Source organism: Rhea americana, unplaced genomic scaffold, assembly GCF_003343005.1.
Source record: "Rhea americana isolate MKP2758 unplaced genomic scaffold, rheAme1 scaffold_49, whole genome shotgun sequence".
In the NCBI taxonomy this organism is placed as follows: Eukaryota; Metazoa; Chordata; class Aves; order Rheiformes; family Rheidae; genus Rhea; species Rhea americana.
This window is the reverse complement of record NW_028186634.1, coordinates 4,030,781-4,053,522: the sequence shown is the minus strand read 5'-3', so window position 1 is coordinate 4,053,522 and position 22,742 is coordinate 4,030,781. Positions and strand designations below refer to the sequence as shown.

General features: G+C 47.0%; 1 protein-coding gene and 1 long non-coding RNA gene across 6 annotated transcripts; one reads left to right on the top strand and one right to left on the bottom strand.

Annotated features, from left to right (window-relative positions):
- Positions 1-21: 21 nt before the first annotated feature.
- NRIP3 (nuclear receptor interacting protein 3) lies at positions 22-9,725 on the top strand. The gene is made up of 7 exons (XM_085317192.1): positions 22-195; positions 4,764-4,934; positions 5,325-5,407; positions 6,829-6,968; positions 7,336-7,388; positions 7,490-7,587; positions 8,105-9,725. Exons 1-7 carry the CDS (start codon positions 22-24, stop codon positions 8,118-8,120), a joined length of 735 nt encoding a protein of 244 aa, XP_085173318.1. The 3' UTR covers positions 8,121-9,725.
- A 2,339-nt stretch (positions 9,726-12,064) lies between these two features.
- LOC146588919 (uncharacterized) lies at positions 12,065-22,600 on the bottom strand. 5 transcript variants are annotated; one of them, XR_014897324.1, is made up of 5 exons: positions 22,291-22,600; positions 21,909-21,998; positions 20,142-20,219; positions 18,177-18,238; positions 16,148-16,704 (listed from the first exon to the last, which is right to left on the bottom strand). It is a non-coding gene; the product is annotated as an uncharacterized LOC146588919 (long non-coding RNA). The 5 variants fall into 5 exon arrangements; XR_014897327.1 differs by lacking the exons at positions 16,148-16,704; positions 18,177-18,238; positions 21,909-21,998 and adding exons at positions 12,065-12,126; positions 17,178-17,288; XR_014897323.1 differs by lacking the exon at positions 21,909-21,998.
- Between the last annotated feature and the right edge of the window lie 142 nt (positions 22,601-22,742).

The following is a 22,742-nucleotide window of genomic DNA, read 5'->3' as shown; positions in this document are numbered from 1 at the left end:
CGGGCGGCCGCGCCGGGCACGATGTTTTACTCCGGCGTCCTGGCAGAGCCGAGCAGGAAGGACGCGGAGCGCCGGGAAGCGGCGTCCCTGCGGCAGCAGAGGAGGGTGAAGCAGGCGGCGCGGTTCCTCCACAAGGACTCCGCGGATCTCCTCCCTCTGGACGGGCTGAAGAAGCTGGGCACGTCCAAGGACACCGTAAGGCTTGTTCTGTTCACTGAAAAGAAGCGAGGGGATTTGAGACGCGCCTGTGCCTGTGCGGGTTCCCCCCCCCCCCCTTATTCTTTGTGTCGTTTTACTGTTAAGAGTGTAAGTTTGTTGCTCATGGAAATAAGTGGAAATTGGTATAAGAATGAGGCTTTTGTATGTACAGAAAGGAAGTGGAAATAATGCTGTTAGGTATCACCAAGGCTGCTTTTTGCTAGTAGATGCTTTCAGATGTCTGGCGCTCAAAGCTAAAAGCTGCTTTTTTTTTTCTCTCTCTCGCTCTTTTCTTTTTTTCCATCGTTACACAAATGTCAGAAAATGGGACACAGTTTTCAGCACAAAAATACCCTCTGAATCACAGTAAATCAAAATGGCTTCATATAAAACATATATACACGTGTGTGTGGTGCATGTGTACGCAGGAAACATTCATAGAAGATTCAGTAAAATGCAGTCACTAGGACTTCAGAATATGAAATTGCTGAGATTACTGTTGGATAGAGACTTATGCACGGGATTGCTCTTTTTAATAAAGATACTTAATTCTGGCTTTTAAATATATGCACGTGTGATGATCCATGTGATCCTGTAGCTGGCATGCAATATCCTCCATCATGTGCAGGGGCTAGGGAGCTCCGCTAAGCACTGGCACGCACAAACGTTTGAGCTGATGGAAAATGATGCTCTGGTGTAATACCAGAAGTTCTGGCGGAAAGGAATAAAACCTAGGCAATACACCCTACAGGGGAAACCTCCCTTCTCTTCCTCCCAGTCTTTTCAAAATTCAGGCTGTTTGTAATATAAAATATGTTTTCTTTCTTTTGGAAAAGGTGAAGCGTTTTAGGACTAGCAGGGTCGTTTTGTTCTAGCCCAGGCTTCCTGCTGAGCCGCTTTGGCTCGGACCCGTCCGTGCGCGACACGTGGGCTGAGTTTGGCRTTCTCTGCACCGCGCGGCGGCGGCTCCGTCCGACACTGGGGATGTTTTGCCGCCCTGGGCTGTGGAGGGGCTCGCCAGGAGCTCGGCCACTCGCYGCAGGTGCCTGCCAGGGAGCTGCAGGGCGGAGGGGCGGCAGCCGCCGTCCCTCGGGGACTGCAGAGCCAAACAGCGCCGGAGGGGCAGCTCCGGGGGGCAGCTCTGCTCGCTCGTCACCTAAAACTCCTTTACTCCGCTATTCAGTGCAGGAGCGAGGACGGAGCTCGTGCGAGGCTCGGGGAGGGACCAAAGACTTTGCGGCCCCGACTCGCACCTTCACCTGAGCAAAACCACTGCAAAGGGTCTCGTTGCTCCCGGCACGGCCGAAGCAACAGGAAACCCTGCYGCAGAGACGCGTGCTGCAAGCTGCAACTGCTTGTTTGTTTGTGAGCTGGACAGCAACAAAACTGGGCTGAGTTGTTTATGGTTTGATGGACAGTAAAGAACCCATTTCTTTTCCCATTTAGGAAAAGCGTTCTTGCTTGGTATTTATATTGCRCCAAACAATACTAGAAAATAACTTGTTTTTTCACTTTGCGCAGCAGCACGTAGCGTTTTGTTCTTCCCTAAAACTCCCGAGAGTCCTCTGCGGTGTGCAGACAGGTGGCACTCGATCGTCTGGGTTACGCCGGACGTTTGCGCCAGCCGCACTGCTGACCTGAACTGAAGGAGACCACTGCTGCCATACGGATCTCCATCGCTGGAGAGGTTTTCCTCCTTTTCCTTCCATAAGTGGTCTGCTTGCAGTTTTTCAGCAAAACATGCATTTGCAAATATCCGCTGGCACGTTATTAGTTTACTGAAGTACGAATCCGTTACTTGAGTCATCTCTGTGACTAACATCCCTCACTCTGTTACGCGTAAAAGTCAAGGGAAATACAAGTTAAAGCAAACTGGTTAACAGCCTTAGACAGAATGGTGCTGCAGGGAATCATTTCAACTCCATTTTACTAGATTATTTATGCACTGGAGCATGGCATGAGCAACATTTGTCCCTCTGAAGGCAGAAATCGCAGGGGCTTTCAGAAGAACAAGCATCAGCAAAAGATGGTCCTGTTTCCAGTGGCACCTTGTGTCTGCTGAATGCTGGGTTTTTGTTCTTTCAGTGGTGGACCCCATGTAAGAGTCATAAAACCAGATCCTTACCACAGCTCAGGCTGTGAGCACCTGTATTTTTCACTTGAGAAAGCCCATAAATGCAAATCGTTAATGACTTGTAGGAGAACCTGTAGTAAGAATTTTTTTATGTTGAAATCAGCGATACATCACGGTCAAAACAGCGATGATGAGTACATGGTGACTTGTTCTTCTTCTCTAGCATGTTCTTGCAAAGGAACTTGGCAATGCATTTTGGACCAGGCAGATCAAAAGGGCATCCAGACCGCCCCTGGATTATGATCATTCAGAAATTTCTGGCAGTCCTAATTGCAGCTGACCAGGGCTGGCTATGAGGTGGTGACCAAAATGTGGCAGGCTCTCTTTCATCCAGCTGGGAACTTCATCCGTCTATTTCTCCCACTCCTCTCCTATTTGATTTTGTGGGGGGGGGGGGGAGGAGGGTAACGTGAAGAGTAAGTCCTCCAGATGTGCGTCTGAACTGCAGGGAAGTGTAAAGCATAGTAAGGACATGCCATCTGCTGTCAGAAAAAACAGTCTTGCTCTTTTTTGCTGAAGTGTGAAGCCTTTCTGGTGATAACAGTGCTGGTTTTGCCCCCATTGTTTCTGCATCATGTAGGACAGCACTCATTTCCGAATTGATTTTCTTCATCCTTCAGTGCAGAGTTTGTACCATTAATAGTGAAGCTAGTCTGCTTAATCAAGTTAAGTAATACCGCTTTCTGTAGTTTAGTCTCATTGATTTTATTGTGAAGAAGGGCGTTCACCTGAGCAGCATGGTGATGGGATTTGCCTTGTTATTTTTTTTGTGAGTAGAGGAGACAGCRTAATGCAGAATCTGATTTTATTTTCTTTCCCCAGCTGCACAGTTATGTTATTTCATTTACACAGTATCTGCTCTTAGGAGTGCCAGGCAGACAGAGTATCTGCATCTGAAAATCATGATGAAGTTTTATTTCCTTCCAAGTCACAGAAGTAAGGACAGTGAAAAGTGGGAAAAAGGAGACTTCTTATGTTCCAGGGACAACTAGTATTTACTGTATTTACCTGATCTCATCATCAAGTCCAGTTTAACTGTAAGTGTTATGCCTGCAGCAGAATCTGAAGCACCAACATTGCTTCAGTTATTTTAGGAAGATGCCAAGTTACATTAGTCTCTTGTAAGTGCTGTTATTTAACATGCTGTGCAGCAATTTCAGAGATGAGGCGTTCGGGTCAAGGGTGCCTGCTCGGAGGATGAGAGCCTGTGGATTTCAGAAGTATCCTAATCCCACTGAAATCCCCTCAGAATTAGGAGGCTTATTGCTTATTGCCTTTGTAGGTACAGAGGACTGTTTGATATGAAGGCAAAAATTCAAGAGTGAGAAGCTAAGACGGTATCACTGTCGTCGCATTAAAATCACAAGGGAAGGGCAGTGTACGGGGGAAGCTTAGCCAGGCGGAGAAATGAGCAGATCAGCAGAGTCATTTCACCCCCAGCAGGGTACATGCATCCGTCCGTGACTAACGTTAAATACGGAAAGGCTTTGGGAAAGCACTCAGAGATATCGGGAGGGGACTTACTTGCCATAGGGAAAGTGAAAATGACATCGGCAGCGAGGAAAAGACCCAGGAGTATGGGGATTCCTGGGCACATCCTTTCCTCGGCGACTTTCCCTCTCCTGTGGCACCTCCGGCTTGTCCTGTTTGCTCGCCCCTGTCAGCTAAATCGCTCCATGGAGGCAAGAGGCAGCGCAAAAGCCCTGTTCTAGACCRGACCCTGGTCCAGAGGCCAGGTCTGGCGACAGGCAGCATCTTCAGCCCTCTTCCTGCGGCTGTGCCTTGAGTACTTGCCCCGTACGCACCTCGAATCGGCTCGTTAGGTTCTGCGTCGGTTCGTATGAGGGGCATCGCCGGAGGCAGAGACTGGGCTCGGCTGTGCCGTATAGCAGCAATAGCAGTGAAAGCCCCTGYGTGCATTCAGTAAGCAGGGAAGCTTTTTTTGTGAGTACTTGGCGCATGTAATTGGGAGGTAATTTGGTACCTCAACTTTTCGCTTCGTTGCAGAATTCCTGATATTCCTGTCAACAGGTCGGGGTAGTTTCAGTGGAAACGGCCTCTTTGAGAACTCAGACTTGTTTTGATTCCTATTTAGGAATCAAATGTTGAATCCGGAGTGGGAAAAACAAAGGAATCCCTCAAAATTCTGGTTAATACTTTAGAAGGGTTACTGCCTCACCAATACAAAGTGGCTGTCTCTGATTAAAGTCAGGTAAGCACAAGAACAAATAGGTTTAAACTAGGAGGAATGTATTTAGTCTGAAACGAGGCGAAGGTTTCTAGCCGTGGGGCGAGCGGGACTCGGGGGCAGCGCCCGCGTGAGAGCCGCAGGGCTGGGGCGGCGGGCAGCGCGCAGCTGGCGGGTGACGCGTGCCGCCGAGCTGCTCGCCGCTTGCTTTACCCTGCCGTCTTCTTGTGTTTGTCCTTAAAGCAACCGCATAATATCCTGCAGAGACGCCTAATGGAAGCGAATTTATCAAAACTGCGAAGCAGCCGAGGCACCTGGGCCCCCAGGAACGACATCCCCTGTAAGCCGAATCAGACCAAACTGGGCAGCTCCAAGAGGACGGAGGAAGAGGAGCTCATAGCGGTGAGCTGCCAGGTAACGCTGCCTCCCTGRCATCCGGGGTTTTACAAATCCCGTTTCTGACCGTCTCAAGCAGCGCTCCCGTTTCCCTGGTTTCCTCGCTTGGGACGCTAGCAGAACGCGATGCTTCGACAAAGCCAGTAGTTAGCCGCTAACATCGCCGGCAGCGGCGTTATTTGGACAAATCTCGGTTTAGTCGCAGAAGAGAAAGCGCTCAGCCGGAGCGGCGTGGCAGCGCGCGGCAGCTCACCGGCCGCGTCCCTCCGCGCRGTCACGGACCCCGCGGCAGCCGCGCGCCGGTGCCGGGGGAGACGGGGGAGGCTGGCGCCTGCAGGCGGCCCTGGCCGCGTCCCTCCTCCTCCTGCCCTCCCGCGCACGGCCTCCCCCTCCGCTCTCCCCTCGCAGTGCGCCGGCAAGGAGCTGAAGGCCGTGGTGGACACCGGCTCGCGGTACAACCTCATCTCGTCCGCCTGCCTCGACCGGCTGGGGTAAATATCCGCTCCGCGGGGCTGGATTGCCGCCTGGCGGCCTGGTCTTGCGGGAGCCGCGCGTCCCCCGCGGGCCGGCGCCGCGAGCTCGGCCCGCGCCGCGAGCTCGGCCCTGCCCTCCCCGCCGGCTTCGCTCCGGCGCCCGTAGAGCAGCTCCGCTCGTGCGGCCACGCGCGCGCTCCGGCTTGGAGAGCTGCTGCTGCTCCCAGCGGCGCGTCCTTCCCGCCGAAGGGAGGGGACGGTCCTCCCGGAGGACGGGGTATACCTAAGCAGCGTTAGGGAACCGACTGGCAGAGGCTCCCAGCAAAACTCCCGTTGGTCTCCGGGGAGCAGAAGCAGGGCACCAGTTCTGAGGTATCAAAGAGCTTTTGGTGTTGTATCCCCACASAGGCATCGCTTTTAGTGCTGACCCGCAACGACTATGCAGGCGCGAGCGCTCCCTGAGCGCTCCTGCAGGACCCACAATGAAAAATACCCATTTTCTGTAAAGACTGTAATTACTCGTTTGCACAATAGTCTATAGTGGCTGGGAAGTGGCTGCACTTGCTACAAACCTGCCTCAAGCCAGGAAGCAGCTCAGCCCAGGCTCGGCCTCGGCGGGGCCCGGGGCGCTCGTCGCCTTGCGGCAGCACGTGCCTAATGTGGACTGAATGCCTCCTTTCTTTCCAAAACCCTTTTCACCTCATGTCCTGGTGCCCTCCAAGCTCATCCCCTCACCTCTGCTTAGACCATCAGAAAATAAATAGAGCTTTTAACTGAGAGAGGGATTATTGCCTCTGACTGTATTAGATTCTAGTTCAATTTTAAACACAAACTAAAGCTGAATAATTCATCACTGTTACCAAAATAGTTTGMGGAAAATAGATAGGAGAAATTACTGTACTTGAGATACCCCTTTCGCCTCTGCTGGGGCTGCAACGGGATTTATATGTCACCACTTCCTCTGAGGAAAGCCAGCAGAAATAGCCGCTAATAAGCGAGAACTGCACGTGCTGCCCTGGCTGTAAGGCACGGAGACAAAACGTCGTTAGCCCGAAGAGGGAAGTCAAAGTGGAGCCTGCCTTACTCCCACCATCACTGAATTAGACGCAATTGTAGATTAGCAGCTTCTTACGTCTTGAGGAAATGTGAAAAGGATTCCCCAAGTAAAGAGAAAAAGCAAGTTATTAATYGCACTCAAAGCTCAGCTTTGTGCGAGGCCTCCTCCTACCCCACAGCTGTAGCTTGGAAGTGCGTTATAATCCGCTGTACACGGGTCATTGCCGAAAGCTTGCCAGGAGAGCGGCCTCCGGGAGCAGCAGGGTATTAGGAGCAGGCTAAGAGCCCCCCGCGCACGCGTCCCCTTCGGGCGCAGCTTGCTCCCCCCGGACCGGCTGCACCGCGGCACTTCAGCTGGTGCCAGGCCTGTTTTCACTGTGCAGGTTAACGGAGCATCTCAAGGTGTTCGGCGACGACGAGGAGAGCATCTCGTTGCCGCAYAACGTGCGGGCGATCGGCCAGGTCGACCGGCTGGTCCTGGCAGTGGGAGCCGTCCCYGTGGAGTGCGCCGCCCTCGTCGTGGGTAAGCGCGCGGCCAGCGCCGGGCACTGGCGCCGGGTGCTGTCCCCGTCCCCGAGGGCGGCGTGCTGCCGCCTCCCGGCACCATTGGCATTTGGCACCGCTGCCGCAGGGCTGGTCCGGGCAGCGGGAGAAGCTGGGCGCAGGAGCCRGCTGCCGGCACCAAGCTCCTTCCTGGCAGGTGCAACAGTCCTGTCCTCCTGGCAAGGGTATCTGCCTGCCCTTGTGGACTTGTCCCCTCCAGGATAACTCGGTCCCCGCTTAAACTGGTCGCTATTTAGTAGAGCAGCCATCAAGGAAGGGGGCTGGTGCTTGCAAAGAACACCAGAGACCACGTTGCATGTATAAATCTAAATATATATGTTTTTCAGAAGACAGTGAGAAACCCTTCTCCTTTGGGCTGCAGACGCTGAAGTCTCTGAAGGTGAGGAGGTTTCTCCACCAGAGCTTCTACCAGTGCTGGAGAAACCAGAGCCGTTGCGAACTGCAGTTTCCCCCTTACCTAGAGGCATTTGTTCTTTACAGTGTATCATCAACATGGAGAAGCACCATCTCATCCTGGGGCAGGCCGACAGGGAAGAAATCCCTTTTGTGGAGGGTGAAGTGGCTGCGGAGGACGAGCGGTAAGTCTGTGGCCAAGCTGAGCTGAGGGGACGCCTCTCGGCCGGGACAGTGGTGCCGCTGAGCCAGGCTGTGCCAGCTCTGCCRCGCGTGAGCTAGAGCTCACCCTGCAAATAGGGAACATTTTCATCAGTTTGCACGGTTTCACATCAAAGTCCCTGGCCTCTTCCAGGAGCCACTTGCTGGCTTTTCTCCAAAAACCACTGAAGAGTAAAGAGTGGGGGTGTTTACAGAGGCAGCCTCAAGGAAATGCCTCAGAAAATGTATTTTCTGGAAGCCATCAGGAAGACCCTGCGTGGGYTGAAAACTTGGCAGACTGAAAGCGCCTGTGCGGACCAAAGCTCTGCTTCATCCGTCTCCTTTGAAATGTGAATGTGGGAGAGGCCCATCGCAGCTCTGCCACCACAGCATAACAAATGATTATTCCTTGCTCCTGCATTCAAGGCTGCTTTTTTTTTTTTTTTTTCCCTCCCATGCAAAACTCCTACTAAATTAAATGTCCTTTCCTTCCTATTTCAGCACTTTGGAGGCATGAGGAGAAAYTGAAACGCCCCCACACGAGAGCTTGACATCAAAGACCCTCTGTGCAGCTGTTCAAGATGAAACAGCAACATGCTGCTTTGGAAACATTTATACTAGGCTACGGCTTGAGTTTAGCTATATGAAATCCTGTTCAGTAGCCAATAACTTAGAGATATTGTCATGTTTATCTATGAGTTTTGAGAAACAAATGTGTGCTTATTTTTTGGACTTTTCTATATAGTGCCCTCTTTACTATGAACAGTCAGACAAACCTTATGAATTTCTTCTGATGAGAAAAATACTTTTTATAGTGGCCTCCTATGAGTAATTGTATTCAGCTGTGATCAGAGGCTATCAGAAAGAGATTTTTATTAATGATTTTTTCCAGAGACTAAGAATTTATATTCGCTTAATCGATGTTGCCACATTCAAAATGGCCATTACCAGGCAGTCGCTCTTAGTAACATAACAACGCTAATGCCACCCGCGGGCTGTGGTTCGTCCTGTTGGCCATAGTATCGTTGCCATATACTTGGGGCTGCAGCTGCTGCCTTGAGGAAGAGGAGCAATTACAGTGTTATTCAGGGCTGAGGTTTGTCCTTGGTGGCACAGAAGCAGCCTCACAGTGGTGGTGGGAGGGCACGGCTGGGACAACGTCGCCGGCTGCACGGGGCAGGCAGGAAAATTGCCCATTGGATTGAGCCAAAAAGACAGAAACGAGCACAAAATTTTACAAGCTGGAAAGCAGCAGATGCAGAGCTATAGTGGTCTATTGTGAAGCAAATCTGTGTTTTCATATCTAGTTACAAGTCACCTGGGATCTGTGAGTACCAGACTAACCTTGTCACCCTCAGAATACATGGACTTTTCACCAGGACCAGCGTTTTCTTCTGCATTTCCACCCTGCAGCAGCAGGTTAATGCTTTGCCGCTGCTCCCTTGCAGACCAGAGCAAYGCACTGTGCTGCCTCGAGGAGTCTGGCCTGGGGTAAAGGCAGCTTTCTGGGCTCTTGAAAACTAATGGAAATTAATTCCCGACAACCACAACAGAGGTATCTTTAAAATTCAGAGTAATAGCCTTCTGGTGTGTGGCACATGTTGAAGGGGGACAGCAAGTCCCGCCGGGTGGGTTTGCAAGGGGCCCGTTCAGTGTGGCGCAGCCAGCAGCACTAACCTTGCGGCTGTTGCTTAGCAAAAGCACCTTGCTTCGTCCCAGTCTTGGCCAGTAGCATCTTCAGCCATCTCACGCCCCCAGCGGCATCACAGCTGGAGCTTCATCTCCTGCAKTGGATTTGAACCTTTTTTCAATACTGGGTATTACTAGTAGATCTGGAGTATCCGTGTTTTGAGCTATTTTCTATTTTGGTGATACGTTTCAGTGCTTTCTCTACATATAGTATTTTATATATCATAGCTATATACATACATATAAATATAAATATATATACACACACACACATATACAGGGTTGGGCTGCCTAGGGCATCCCATCAATTTGTTGTAGAAATATTTCACTAAATATGAAATATATTTGATTATTTTATATGCTATGGGTTTGGTATTTTGGCACTTCATTCTTTCTGTGCTTATTATTGTGCTGAGTATCAGATTAAATCTAAATAAAGTTTATATGTTATTATAGTTTATTTGCTTGTACCCTGCTTATACTAATTATTTGTTTTCAATGTATCTATTGTGGATAGCAGTTAATTTTAATCTTCAGCCTGACTAGCCTCTGCAGAGCTTTTGAGACTGCCGAGAACTTATTTTGTACTATATGGAGACTGGCAGCTTCAACACGCCAACCATGCAAGCTAAATGGCATGCAGGACTTGTGGTAAAATACTAGTGTTCAGGCTTCTAGGCTTTTGCTGCTGTACCTCTCTTGTGTAAAGAATGCATGAACTCCAGCATGCACTGTGTGAACTCTACCTTTTAAAAAGATGAGTTTTTTCTTGTGGAGGTTGTCTAACTTGTTGGGACAATACAAGTTRGTTTAAGGTTTTACGAAAAAAACTTTGAGTTTTATGAAACTAGGAAAAGAAAGTGATCAGAACAAAAGACAGGTAAATCAAGCATATTGGATAATTTAATAGGTATGCAGCCTATAACAATAATAAGAGAGGACACTTAAGAGCCAAGTGGGCCAGAGGATTTTTAAGAGTATGTGGTTTCTTACTTGCTGATGAGAAATTGTCCTAGTACCTGCTCATAGCTCTGCAGGGAAAGGCTTTGGTCATGCAATAATACTCCCAGCCACAGCAAAAGCTGCTTTTCTCAGTGCTGCATTGCCCTTCCTACCTGGAGTACAAAGAGGAACCAGATTCCAGCAATAAAGCGGAGAAATAACAAGGAGGAGAATTTTACAGGCAAAAATAACTTCTCATTTTTCCTAGAGTTACAGGTTTCTAGACTCAYGTAGACTATTTCCAATGCTGGAGAGCAGAGCCCTAGCAGGCACAAATGAAAAATTGACAGGCCAGTGCCTCCAGGGAGCCCAGCCTGTGCCCCCCAACTGCCAGACATGCAGGGAGATCATGTGGGGCCGCACCGCTGGGACACAGAACCCCTGAAAAAACAGAAGTTTGCCTGGTGGTGGGTCAAGCCTTTGAATCATTTATTGCTTGACAGTAGCCAAAGCCAAACTGCGTTTACTAGGAAAGTGGAGGTGGGAAGAGACATCTGCAGACCATGGTTTGGTCCAACCTCCTGTGGAAGCAGGACTCAGAAGTGATTACCAGGCCTGTCCAGCCAAGTCTTGAGTATTTTCCAAACATTTCTTGAAGCAGACATGAAGCATACAAAGACAGAGATTTTAACAGGAGCCCTAGAAGGTCCACTGCAGAGCCTGAAGCTCACTTCAAAACCCAGCAAAACATTTATGGTCTTGAAACTTGGGCTCCTACAATTAAGATTAAATGATTTAAGGCACCAACACTTGCTGAAATCTTCAGAGATCTGGACTCCTTTTTGAGGGTGGTCATCAGGCTCCCAGTTCACCTCTGCATTGTGGGTAATCTCATGGAGTGTGACATGCCCCAGGCSAGTCAGTAACAGAGGAAAGCCTTGGCTGCAGAGCAGGGCTTCACCGCTGACCTCACTCCTTGCAGCGTTGCAGGGCGTAGCGCCTCCAGCTTTGCTGCCACAGCATGTCCTGCTGATCTGAGTGGAAATTCAGAGGACATCGCCCTATAGCGATGTTGTTGGTGTGCATTCTGTACCCTGCTGAGGCATCTCTCCACACAGAGACCCCAGGAGCTTCAGGGGACCTGTCGCCTGATGGTTCTTTGGGGAGGCTGCTCTTACGGACATTCCTGTCACTGTTTCACTGATGATAACCCGATGCTCAGCATGCTGTGAAAACAAATCCGACTCTTGTCTCTCAGAAGCAAATAATTAGATAATTTAATTCAGTATAAATTACAGGTTTAGGCCTGTAGATTGGTTTGTTATGTGGGGCAAATCTCAAGTGGGGCCTGTAGTCCTTTATTGCCTGCTCATTTAATAGAGGAGGTGAGGTACTGGCTTTCCAGCAGTTGAAAGGCTGATTTTGTACATACTGGCTTTTCTCACGTGTTTCTCTCCACGGCTCTGTGTGCTGCCCCCATCACGAGATGAACCCTCCCTTTGGCTCAGCCCAGCGATTGCTCTCTTTCACATATTCTGTGCATCATTGTTTTGCTTTTCTACAGTTTTTGTACTTTTCCCTCAAAATCGGGGTCCTGGCTTCTGACCAGCAGCATTACCTCAGTTCTACAWCCAATTCAAACCAAGCCGGCCCACAGCCTACACGGTGCTGGGGCTAACTCAGCCATTTGCTGCTGTCTGCTCCCTCCTCTGCTAATAACTGCATAGCTGCCAAGAGGCCACAGCTCTGGAGATGACACTGCAGTGACATTTCACTAAAAGGATGGTATTGCTGAAAAGCCAGTTGATGCAATGATTGCCTTWCCGGAGTGATGCTGCCATTTCTGTGGGATGAGACGTCGTTGTAACCAAAGTAGGTGTGAAGGCAACAACCTAAAATTACAGAGTGTAGAAGTAGCAGGAAGTTACACCAGCAGGAGTAGCCCCCTTGGGGGACCGTTGCTGTTTTTACTTATGCAGCAGGATCAACGTCTGCAGTTCATGATAGAGCAATCAGTGTGGTGGGCTGCCCCTGTGGTGAGACACCCTCAACCAGCTCTACAGAAAGCATCTTGGCTTGCATAGAAATAAGAGCACCCAAAATATACACTTGTTAAATAGAATGCTGCACAATCTCCTCAAAACAGGTGTTATCTCCGCTGAAGACAAGGAGCTCCCAAGGGCACTTTGGCCCTGTGGCTGCTGCGTCCGCAGCCTGCGTGTGCCCAGCCGCAGGGCAGCTGCTCACCTCTGCTCACCTGCTTCTCAAGTGTCTCAAAGATACATCAATACCCCTACATCTTCCAGGCCTCTTCCACTGGAGAGCTTTTAAATGGTAGTACAGTTAATAATGTTGGAAATGACCATTTAACTGAAATAAGGCTCTGAGAACTGTGTTTTCAATGAGGAAAAAATATGTATTTTTAAATTTTCACTATAAACTYGAGTCCTCTGTTCCTCCACAAACAGATCAGATGGAGCAAAGAGTGGTATCAGGCGCTCAATAATGGCAAAACATGCTGCGCCATGGAGAGCACACAAAGGCTCAAATGCAGACAGGCACCATCTGAGAAACAGCAGGCTGCTCTGGCTATTAATTTGGAAAGAAAAAATACAGTTTGGGGTGAATCATTGGTCGTTCCTCGATCCAAAAAGCATCTCAAATTACCTGACTGGAACATGAAGTCCAGCCCAAGTGCATTGCAGCCTAGCAACCTCTTTTTATTCAGGCCAACAAGGATCAAGACATCAGAAAAATGATCAGTTTTTTTTTTTTTTTTTTTTTTTTTTCTTTCACAGGCCCTGCCAGGTGCTACTGGGAAGGGCAACGCTTTGGAGGAGGCTGAGCAGGGTCAGCACTGGGTGCGGGGAAGCCGGTCAGCTGCCCGTGGTGCTCTGCCAGGCTGCTGCCTCCCTGGGTTGAAAGAGGAAATTTGCAGATTTTTAAGCTCCTTTTACTCACAGAGAGTTTCTCTACCGAAAGCACTGTATCACCTCTCGATTTAAGCTTCAATGACATTTTTAGGATTGACTTTTCAGACTAGCAGAAGGGAAAGATGAGATTTTTATTCCTCCAGAAGGAGATAGTAATGTATTTTTAAAAACAAATTATGTATGAGGGCTAATTAACTTGGCATTTCCAGCTTAGCATTTTCCTAGATGAGTCTGCTCCAACCGTGATCACATTTTGTTGGAAGGAAGTGTCTGCATACCATCTCTTTCCACCTGCTGCTTCATACGCTACGATATTAAGGTCACAAGCCATTTTCCAATGTCTTGTGCCTTCCAATTAAGCAAGGAGTGAGCTGAACATGCCACGTATGSTTTAGCTGTGAGGGCCGAGACATCTTGCAGTGTGGCTCCTTAYGGCCCAGGTCAATGTTTAACAGTGAGAACGTGCCTAGTAGGAAAGGCTCCTCAAAGCGTTTGCTTCAGAGAAATGATTTAACCAGCAGAAATGCTGCTGTTTCCGCTCACCACAGAGAAGAGCTCTGAGAAGGTCATACTAATGATGGGGAGGGTGCTATGCRGTGGGGGATTCATTTCCTCCTTCCACGCTGAGGCCGGGCTAATAATCTGCTCTCTTGCAGGCTGTGGGTATGGGTGAGAGCTGGCAGGTGTGAGGGGGCCGGATGCCCGGGCAGGATGAGACGGACAAAAAMCAGACTTTGATAGAATCAGGGCACRCGCACTGCCTGCCCTGCCACTGGCCCTAAATCTTGCTTGTTGGTGCTGTGTGTTGCTTAGGAGTCACGACATGCAAAGGGGTGCTGCTCCCTCAGTTCGCTGGGGAAATGCAGCCCCAGAGGGAAAGTCGACATTTGCTTTGACCTGAGTGGTTATTTTACGTTGACATTATTTCCGTGTTATTTAACTCTTGGTAAAGTCTTCCCTGCCCCACCAAAACTTCTCCCCTGCCCTCGGGGGCRTCCGTCATTGGTGCCTGGCAGATCTGCTCAGCAAGCGGCTCACGGCTGCATTAGGCTGTGCCAACGTCAAGGCATTGCAAGCCACGTCCACTTGTGGACTTTGTGTCCTCTAAGGCATGATCTTAAAGAAGGGAAAAGGGGTTTGCCTTCTATGTAGCCAGTCTGCTGAGCAGCTGCGGCTGAAAGAAACTGCTTGGAGAAAGCACTGATGTAATGAACCACCAGTCTGTACCAAGGAGGAGTTTATGGGTTGCTCTCACTCAAAAATCATATTAGAGTTGTTGATTTCAGCTAACAGTCAGTCCATATCAATCATCCTCTCTGCACGTTCACTCGCTACTGCCCTCAATTGAATTAAGGTGATCTGGAGGGGGCTTCGTACTGCTTTCAGAGACAATACATCTTAATTTTTTTTCCTGAGAGTCACAGGTAATTAATGCAATATAGGCCAGGAACAGAAAATTCAGACCCAATCCTCACCTGYGGTGAAATGTCATGGTCACTCTGAAATCAGTGGAATATACTCATGGGTCCAGTGCAGATGTTCAACATGTAAATTAGGGAAAGAAACTGTCAAGACTTTGATAGGACAAAGGAATAACAGCTACTAATCATAAAACCAGCTTGTGCAAGGGCTGCAGTTCTGCATGGCTAAGTGTATGTGTGCAAACTAAAATTTTCAACTTCTTTCACTGTTTTAGCTTTTCTTCCCATAATCTTTAAGCCTCAGTTGCCATGTCTTCAACTAACAAGCTCTGTTATCTGTTTCCCCCACCGTTCACACAATTCCAAATGATAAGCTGAGGTGTGTGTGTGKGGGGGGGTCAAAACTAACAAACCCAAAAGACATGAACATGAAAACAAACAAAAAATTCAGTTATTGTAAAGTCTAAGAGCTCTAATTAGGGTTCCTGTATATTAGAGATGACAAAGACAAACTAAAGTCAATCTCCAGCTTCTGAGGCTGTCCCAAACTGCTTTCAGAAAACCCTGTACTACTCAGTTTGAAAAAGGTTCCAAATTTGTATTTTTTTTTTCCTGATGCAGCAAAGCACCTTTCTGCCCTTGAGCTGAGCGAGGCAGGCATTCCTCAGCCGGARGACAGCCAGCAGCATGTCCCAGGCCGCACAGCACACACTGTACTGAGCTCCTTGGCTTCTGCTAATGGTGTTTGATTAATTTTCATTATCAGTATGAACAATGTTTGGGCTCTCTCTGCATCTGTCTTATTCAGAGTTGTCTTTTCTTTCTCAGTTAAATGGCAGCTCGTGCAGACGGTGATCTAATTGTTCCTCAGCGCCTGCTTGAAGCAGTCAAAGTTAAGGATGGGTATGGTAYAATTTGCAGTCCATGTGATATGGTTCTTAAGGCTCAGATCAAATAAAATGGAATAGCAGATTAACCAGTAAATAAATAAAGTGAAAAGGCAATGATGTGCAGGCTAATACTGAGGTCACAGAAATGTTTGGGCTAGACAATACTGAATAATGTAGCAAATCAAAATATGTATGTTGCAGTCATGAAGCTGTAGGACTAAGCGCCTTTGCGCAGATACCCTGAGCTAACAATGTGCCCTACTGCTTTCTCCCTAACAGGGCAATGAGCTTGTGCAATGGAAAAGTTCACAGATTTTATTCTGCATCTTTGCAATGCTATAAAACTCAGGCATAGCAACCAGGGCAYGAAGAGCTCAGTTTCTGCTGGAGGGGAAAATGCCCAGGGTGGATTACATGCTGTCCCCCAGGCACCGTTCAGAATTTTCAGCAGTGGAGCTGGAGGAGCTTGTGCCCTGAGCTCATCTTTGTGCTCCCACTGCTCATTTATATAGCAAAAATCATCAGCTCTGGAGACAAGCGTTTGGGGAACTACTGTATTAGGCTCCTGCTGTGCTCCCTCACGCCTGGTGAAATTCCCAGAGGTTCGCAGCTTTTGGAGAAGAGGTAGGAAGAGACTCTCCCCTAACCAAGGCAGACCTTCCCCTCCACAGTAATCAGACCCAGCAACTCATTGCCATCTACTACATAAAGTCAGGAGTTACCTGAAGTGCAGTTGTATTTTAATTCACTACTACATACATGAAGAAAATAGCACACTGTACCAGCAACAGTGAAAACAAACACAGCCCCTGGAGCACAAACAAAGTCATTCCCAATTCCATTAGCAAGCAGCAGCACGCAATGTGAAATGGCAGCCTGAAATCAGCCGTCCTCCTAATGTTTGGGCAGTGAGGAGCTTCATGCTCCTTGTTTTGACAAACAAAATGTCTCTATTTCATTTTTTTTTTTACTTTGTAAAACATTTTTTGTCAGTTGGTAGAAACAGCAGTGTCTGAGGTTGCAGGTGGCACCCCAGACCAGCTATGGGATGCAACAATGCAACTGGAAAATGGGCATAGAGCTGCTTCCTGAGTTGCTATGGGAACAGAGCAGCCAGGGCACCGGTGGCCCTACACAAACTCTGGTGGCGTGGTGGCATAAAAATCAATGCTGCTCAGCAGTGCTAGGACAGCCAGCTRTGAGGTTTCCTCTAGCAGAGCTTTAATCTGAAAAAAATCCAAAGGCCAAAACTCAAATCTATGTGAAAATGGTGTCACTCCTTTTGAGCAGAATGAAGACAGACTTGATTTTACACAATGTGAGATCTCAGAGGAAAGGACTGAGATTAAAAATAGTAGAACCACAATTTAATCCAAAATAAGGGACCGTTAGAAAGCAGTTATTGAGGTCTTTAGAAAGCAGTTATTGAGGTCTTTGTTTACTTACATGATTTTGTTCACTTTACTTTCACTGTTTGTGCCCTATTAACAGCCTATTAATTTGATATGCACAACAGTTAATGACAGAAGAGAAAAGGTTTAGCCCTATGTGTAAACCACCACTGCATACAAGCTAAGAAGAGAAAATGCTGCTGTAATGTCAGTATTTGTGGTTATCTGAGATATCTGATRAATATTGTCTTTGAGTGCAACTTATCTGCTGTGTGCAGGTATATGAGAATTTTCCTTATAAGAAATACCTTTTGTGATCCTGTAGTTGTGAGGGATGAGTAATGAGAAGAATAATTTCCTAGGTAAAGAAGAACACAGAGATTCCTGCTCTTGCAGTTATAAAATAAGGAGTGACACATCTAGGAAAGAAAAAAAAAGAATATTGTTAATACTACAACATAGAGACCAGCCAAATTAAAATCAAATGCAATATGCAATCCTAAATCTGGGAAAGGTTTAAAATCTTCACTGAAAAGGGGTTAAAAGAACAAAACTCTATTCATTGCCTTCAGGCTTTCATTTTATCTTGTCTAGGTCTGCCGGTGAAGTGAATAGCTCTTAATTAAAGCAGGCATCTGCAGCATAAGTGCATTGCCGCTGCTGATCCCAGCCAGCAAGATGCTCTGTGCTCGCACCTCATTTCCTACTGACATCCCAGTGTGAACAACGGGGCCCTGCATTGAGCCAGGCTCGCTGGATGCATGCGCTGGGAGTGTGACCAAAATAGCAGGCCAGGGAAGAAAGACCCCCCACGCATGGGGGGGTCCTCCATTTACTTGTTGAGGTTATTGATCAAAGCCCCTCTGCTTAGTAACAAGCCTGAGAATAGTAAGCATAAGCTTTACCATAAAAAAGCCTGTCATTGTATTCTAATCTTAGTCTTGCATTGCCTTTAATATACATCTCACTGGCTACGGTGCTTCCGTGTAGGATACAGCCAAGACTTGACTGAAATGAACTGAATACACAAATGCAGAAGCAGAGCTTCATGCTGCAAGGGCTGAGATCAGAGTCACAGACTTGAAAGATTGTGATTAAGCAGCTGCAGACCCCTTTCTGTCTACGGGCTGCATTCCTTGCATTTGCTGCACGTCTCCTTTGCTGAAGGAAGGGACGGGCCCTGGTAAGAGCATGGCATCTATCACTAATCGACATCATACACAGAGCACTGCAAACTCCCCATGTGGGTGCTGTGGGGAGCCAGCTGGTACTAACAAAATGCAGTGATGATGAGAGTACAGATTGACCTTGCATTAACAGGGAAGGACCTTGAACCCCTACAGCCACAGAGGAGTCCAGAGTGGATTCACTGAAACAGAAAGACAAAATAGACACACAGCTCTTTTGGTGCTTCCCTCCATTTGCTTCATGTCAAAAATATCAGTCCAAATATAGAGATACAGAGGGAAACAGTTTGTCTAGCTTGTCTTTTCCATATGCCTATCTGTCTTGTGAAAGGTTTTATGTAACTTCTCACTGCAGATTGCAAAATAATGCTTCAATTATGAAAGGAAGCCGGCAGCCATTACATTATGTTACATTACTGTAATGGGTCTCGGAGATGAAGTATATTTGGAAAGYTTGCTTTTACTGTAAACCTTGTACCCCATCCACCCACCAGCATTCGTTTCTCTTTGTATTCAGCAGAAGCCAAAGACCATTAGACCAGAATACCAGCTAAACCTGAATTGAGCCACTGAGGTTTTGGCTCAAAACAGAAACTCATGAGAGAAAATTGTACTATTTATTTCAAGGGATTCAGTACCAGTGACAGAATGTACTTAAACAGATACTGATGACCAGTCTGCTGAAAGGTGAATTTTCTCACTAGCCTACAGCAATTGACATTGTAATTAATGGCTTCCCCCAATTCTTTGCTGAGTAAAGGCTGCTCTAGTAACATGTATTGCCATCAGCATATTTTTTAATTGAATACAGGAAATAGACAAAAGAGAATCTGTATTTATCTTTCTTTCTGTGCAAATGTCACATGGCTGTCATGCTGGTAATGACTGTAAAAATGTTGATTTAATTACTTATTTACATAATTCCTTTGGATTACTCTTTTATATAACTGTTCATAATGAAAAGATCTTTCTTTTCAGCTGAGAAAAGCCATGGAAGCAGGCAACTTCTGAATGTGAGTGGGCTAAACCGACACAAAAAGATGGTAATTTGCATTCATAAGAAACGATCATAATGTAAATGATCATAATACTGTCTACTCCGCCTGCCCTGAGGATCATCACCTGACACTTCAGTTGCCAAGTGTGAAGCATACACCAGGCAAATTGTCTGATACAGCACAGTCAGTCCCAGCGCATCACCACTCAGCGCATCAAGTTACTTTACAGGTAAATGGGTGTAGGATGCTATTCAGACGTGACTCAGCACAGCACTGTTAGGCAAATTAAAGACACTGCTTGGTGCACTGTTTGTACAGGGATGATGCAATTCCAGACAGGATCCCTTGCGATGGGAAAGGGATAGCAGGAGCACGCTCTGCACGTACAGCACTTGGAAACACAAAGCTCTGTATCAAGAGTGTTTTTATATGACTGAGGGGAAAAGATGCGTCCCCGTGACCTGAGGATGGACTCCTTGTGCTGCGTGGGTCCTGCCTGGAGTGGGTCACACRAGCTCGGCTGAGGCTGCGCCTCCAGGTGCAGGGGATGTGTGGTGTCCCACGGCCGGCCCCTGTGCAGCAGGGCTGGGACCAGGATTTCACCTGGCACCTGAAAAGCACAGTTTCCAAAGTACTTCCGGGGGACTGGGAGTGTGAGTGTTGGCAGTGGAGGCAAATATCATGGCCTACAAAATTATTAAAAGACCACCTATAATTCAACAGTGTACTAATTGCAAAGCATAATATTTAGTTTAGAGAGGCTGGCTTGTAGTTGCAATGCTCAAATCTCAGTAGTTCCAATGCTCAAATTAAAGCACATTTTATGTTATTTTACATCAGCAAATGACAGATGAGAGATTGGATCCAGTAGCTTTAAGAGGGTTTATCTGGTAAGGGCTGAGTTAGGACTGCAGGAAGCAGCCTCCGCTTCATTAAAGCTCAGACTCCATGGAAAAGCCTTTGAGAGAGCTCTTGAAGATGAAACCCAACTTCAGCATCTCTGGAAGATTACATAGTTGAAGAACAGCTACCAATAGGGCTGTTACAGTCAGGACAATCTTTTTTTTCTCCTTAAAATCAACCTTACCTTTAGATTTTTAAAGGACTGGATGATGACTCATGTTTTTTACTGTGATTTAACCATCTTGTTTCTGACACTGGTATGCTGAAAAATAAAATTCAAAAATGAAACTGAAAAAGATCTAAACGTTAACATAGAAACTTCCAGTATTTTTTCTTAATAACTCATCTGGCAATTTTGCTTACTAAATCACTGCTTATTGTTTTCTGGGGAAAGAATGGGCTSTGCTTCCAGGAGAAAAAGTCTCTAACTCCTGCAGTGGCCTGTTGCTCACAAGCTCACCTTTTTCTGGGTTGACCCTAGATTTGACGAAGCTCTAAGACAGGGCTTGAAGGTACAAAAGGCTGTTTCAGCAGCCAGAAAGGTGTAGTTATTGACTGTGTATTAGGAATCGTTCAGTGTGTTAGGGAAAAAAAATACATACATTAGCCTATTAGAAATCTTTTTCCAAACAGCGAGCCGCTCCAAGCAGAGTGATGTCTCCGAAACTGCATGTATTTACTTCAGCTGAAAATCTGATCCGTGCTTTTCTAAAGATGCAGCATGTTTTTTCAACTCTGCAGTCAATTTGCCTATCACGGACTATGAACGTGGGTGGTTAGGAATACAGAGAGCCGCCTTCAAGCTTCAAAACACTTTCAGTGCAGATACAGTCATTAAAAAGATGATTTGTTTAGCTAAGGTTGAAGTCTGATCTATGCTCATTATACTTCTCTAGTGGCAATTTTTCCCGAATTTTAAATAAAATTGTTTGTGTTTCTATAGTAACTTAAGTTACTTTTTACTGAGATGCCTGACACATCAATATTATGCAGCCTACTAGATTAAAACAAAGTATAATAATACAATGGAAATGTAAACTATATATAAAGAACTATTTTATGTCCCATGAAATTATAGCCACTTACTAGAGGGTGGAGAAGGAGAAAGAAAATAGAGAAACTCTTTGACAATGTACAGTGTTGCTGCTAAGCAGATTATGAAAATGGATATTAAAAAGATACAAGATATAGGAAGCAGTGGAGGGAGCATGGGCAAGGGATGTGGCTAAAACATAACGTCTGCAATTCTTCCTGAAATGAACACAAGCAGTTTCTACAGCTGGGCTCAAGCACCAGTTCAGCACTGAGTCCCATGCAGGAGACCAGCTGAACCCAGGCCCAGCAGCACCAAGCAAGCTTTGGATTTTCATACCCCAGGACAGGAAAATTCAGACTTGCTTATTTGTCAGGTCCCAGTGGGATGCATGCCGCTGTCCCAATGGGACAACTGAAAATGCTGCTTCTCATCAACATTTATTGCCCCTCTGAAAGAGGGTGAACACTGTTCTTGGATGAAAATAAGTAACAACCGCAAGAAAAATAGGGAATACCACTGTATTTTAGGGACACTATCTTGGAGAAAACCTGTCTATCTATGTATGCATCTACCTGTAAAATACGCTGAAAATATATATACTGCCCTTCTATGTTCAGTTATTGAAAAACTCATTACCAGCAACTTCAACGTCTCATTTGGAATCCTACGTAGTATCARTTTTAATACATTTCCATAATAGTGTGTTTTTTAACTGACTCATGACGTGCTTTATAGACATAATTAGCAACAGTTTTATTTTTAAGCTTAGTTTTAACCTAACCAATTGAGCAATTTTGGAGGGGCAATTTGTCAGAGCATGTTTACATGGAAAATATTCTTGGTGCTGCACATCAGCAGGTCTGCATACAATAATTTCTACATGTTTTGGGAGAATGAAGAAGCAGGATAACTAACGTGTAGTTTGTTATATGCTCCGTATRTTCTCAGTCATTTGGTGATCTGTGTTCCCTCATCGTCGCTCCATGAACAATGAGGAATTTTTTTCTGAAAAAAAAAATGCAGTAAGCCTTATGGAAAGTATTACTATTTTTGTTGACCTAGGCAAAATAGTTTCTTTGTTTATTCTGTTAAGGGTTTGGCCTTACTTGCTGATGGCATCTTGTCATGCTGTCAAAACCTAAGCGGAGATTTAACTCAACGAATTGAAAAAAACATAATACATCAGCTTCAGAACATTACCATTATCTGCTCTAAATCCCTTGGGACACTACATACAAGATGCTGCATCCCACGCACCTAACATTTGCTTCACAGTTAATAACAGAGGTAAAATCACCTTTATGTTCCAAAAGACTGAATAATCCTAGGTGCAATTGGTTTTGGTAGATCAGATCTCTCTTTTTTTGCGTTTCAGCGTGGCTGCTTATCACTCGTGCGTGACTGTATAAAGAAGCATTGAGCCTGTCTTTTAAGCGTTTCCTGAATGTAAGAGATTTGTTCTTTGAAATCAAACACCCGAAACACGTTTGGAAAGCAGCGAGATGATTCAGGAGGCCGAGAAGGCCTTCAGCAAAGCCAGCCGCGCTCCGCGACGGGCAGCGACCACGGCGGCTGCAGCGCAGCTCCCGCCGGCCCCGGGCCCGGCTCGGAGCCCCTCGCGCGCTCACGCCTGGTCTCGCTCCCTTCCCCACGCGAAACCTGGCGGCGGCCGCCACTCCCGCGAAGCGCGCCCCCCGGCCCCGGCGCCACAGGCGCGTCCCCAGCCGAGCGCAGCGCCGGCGGCCCGGC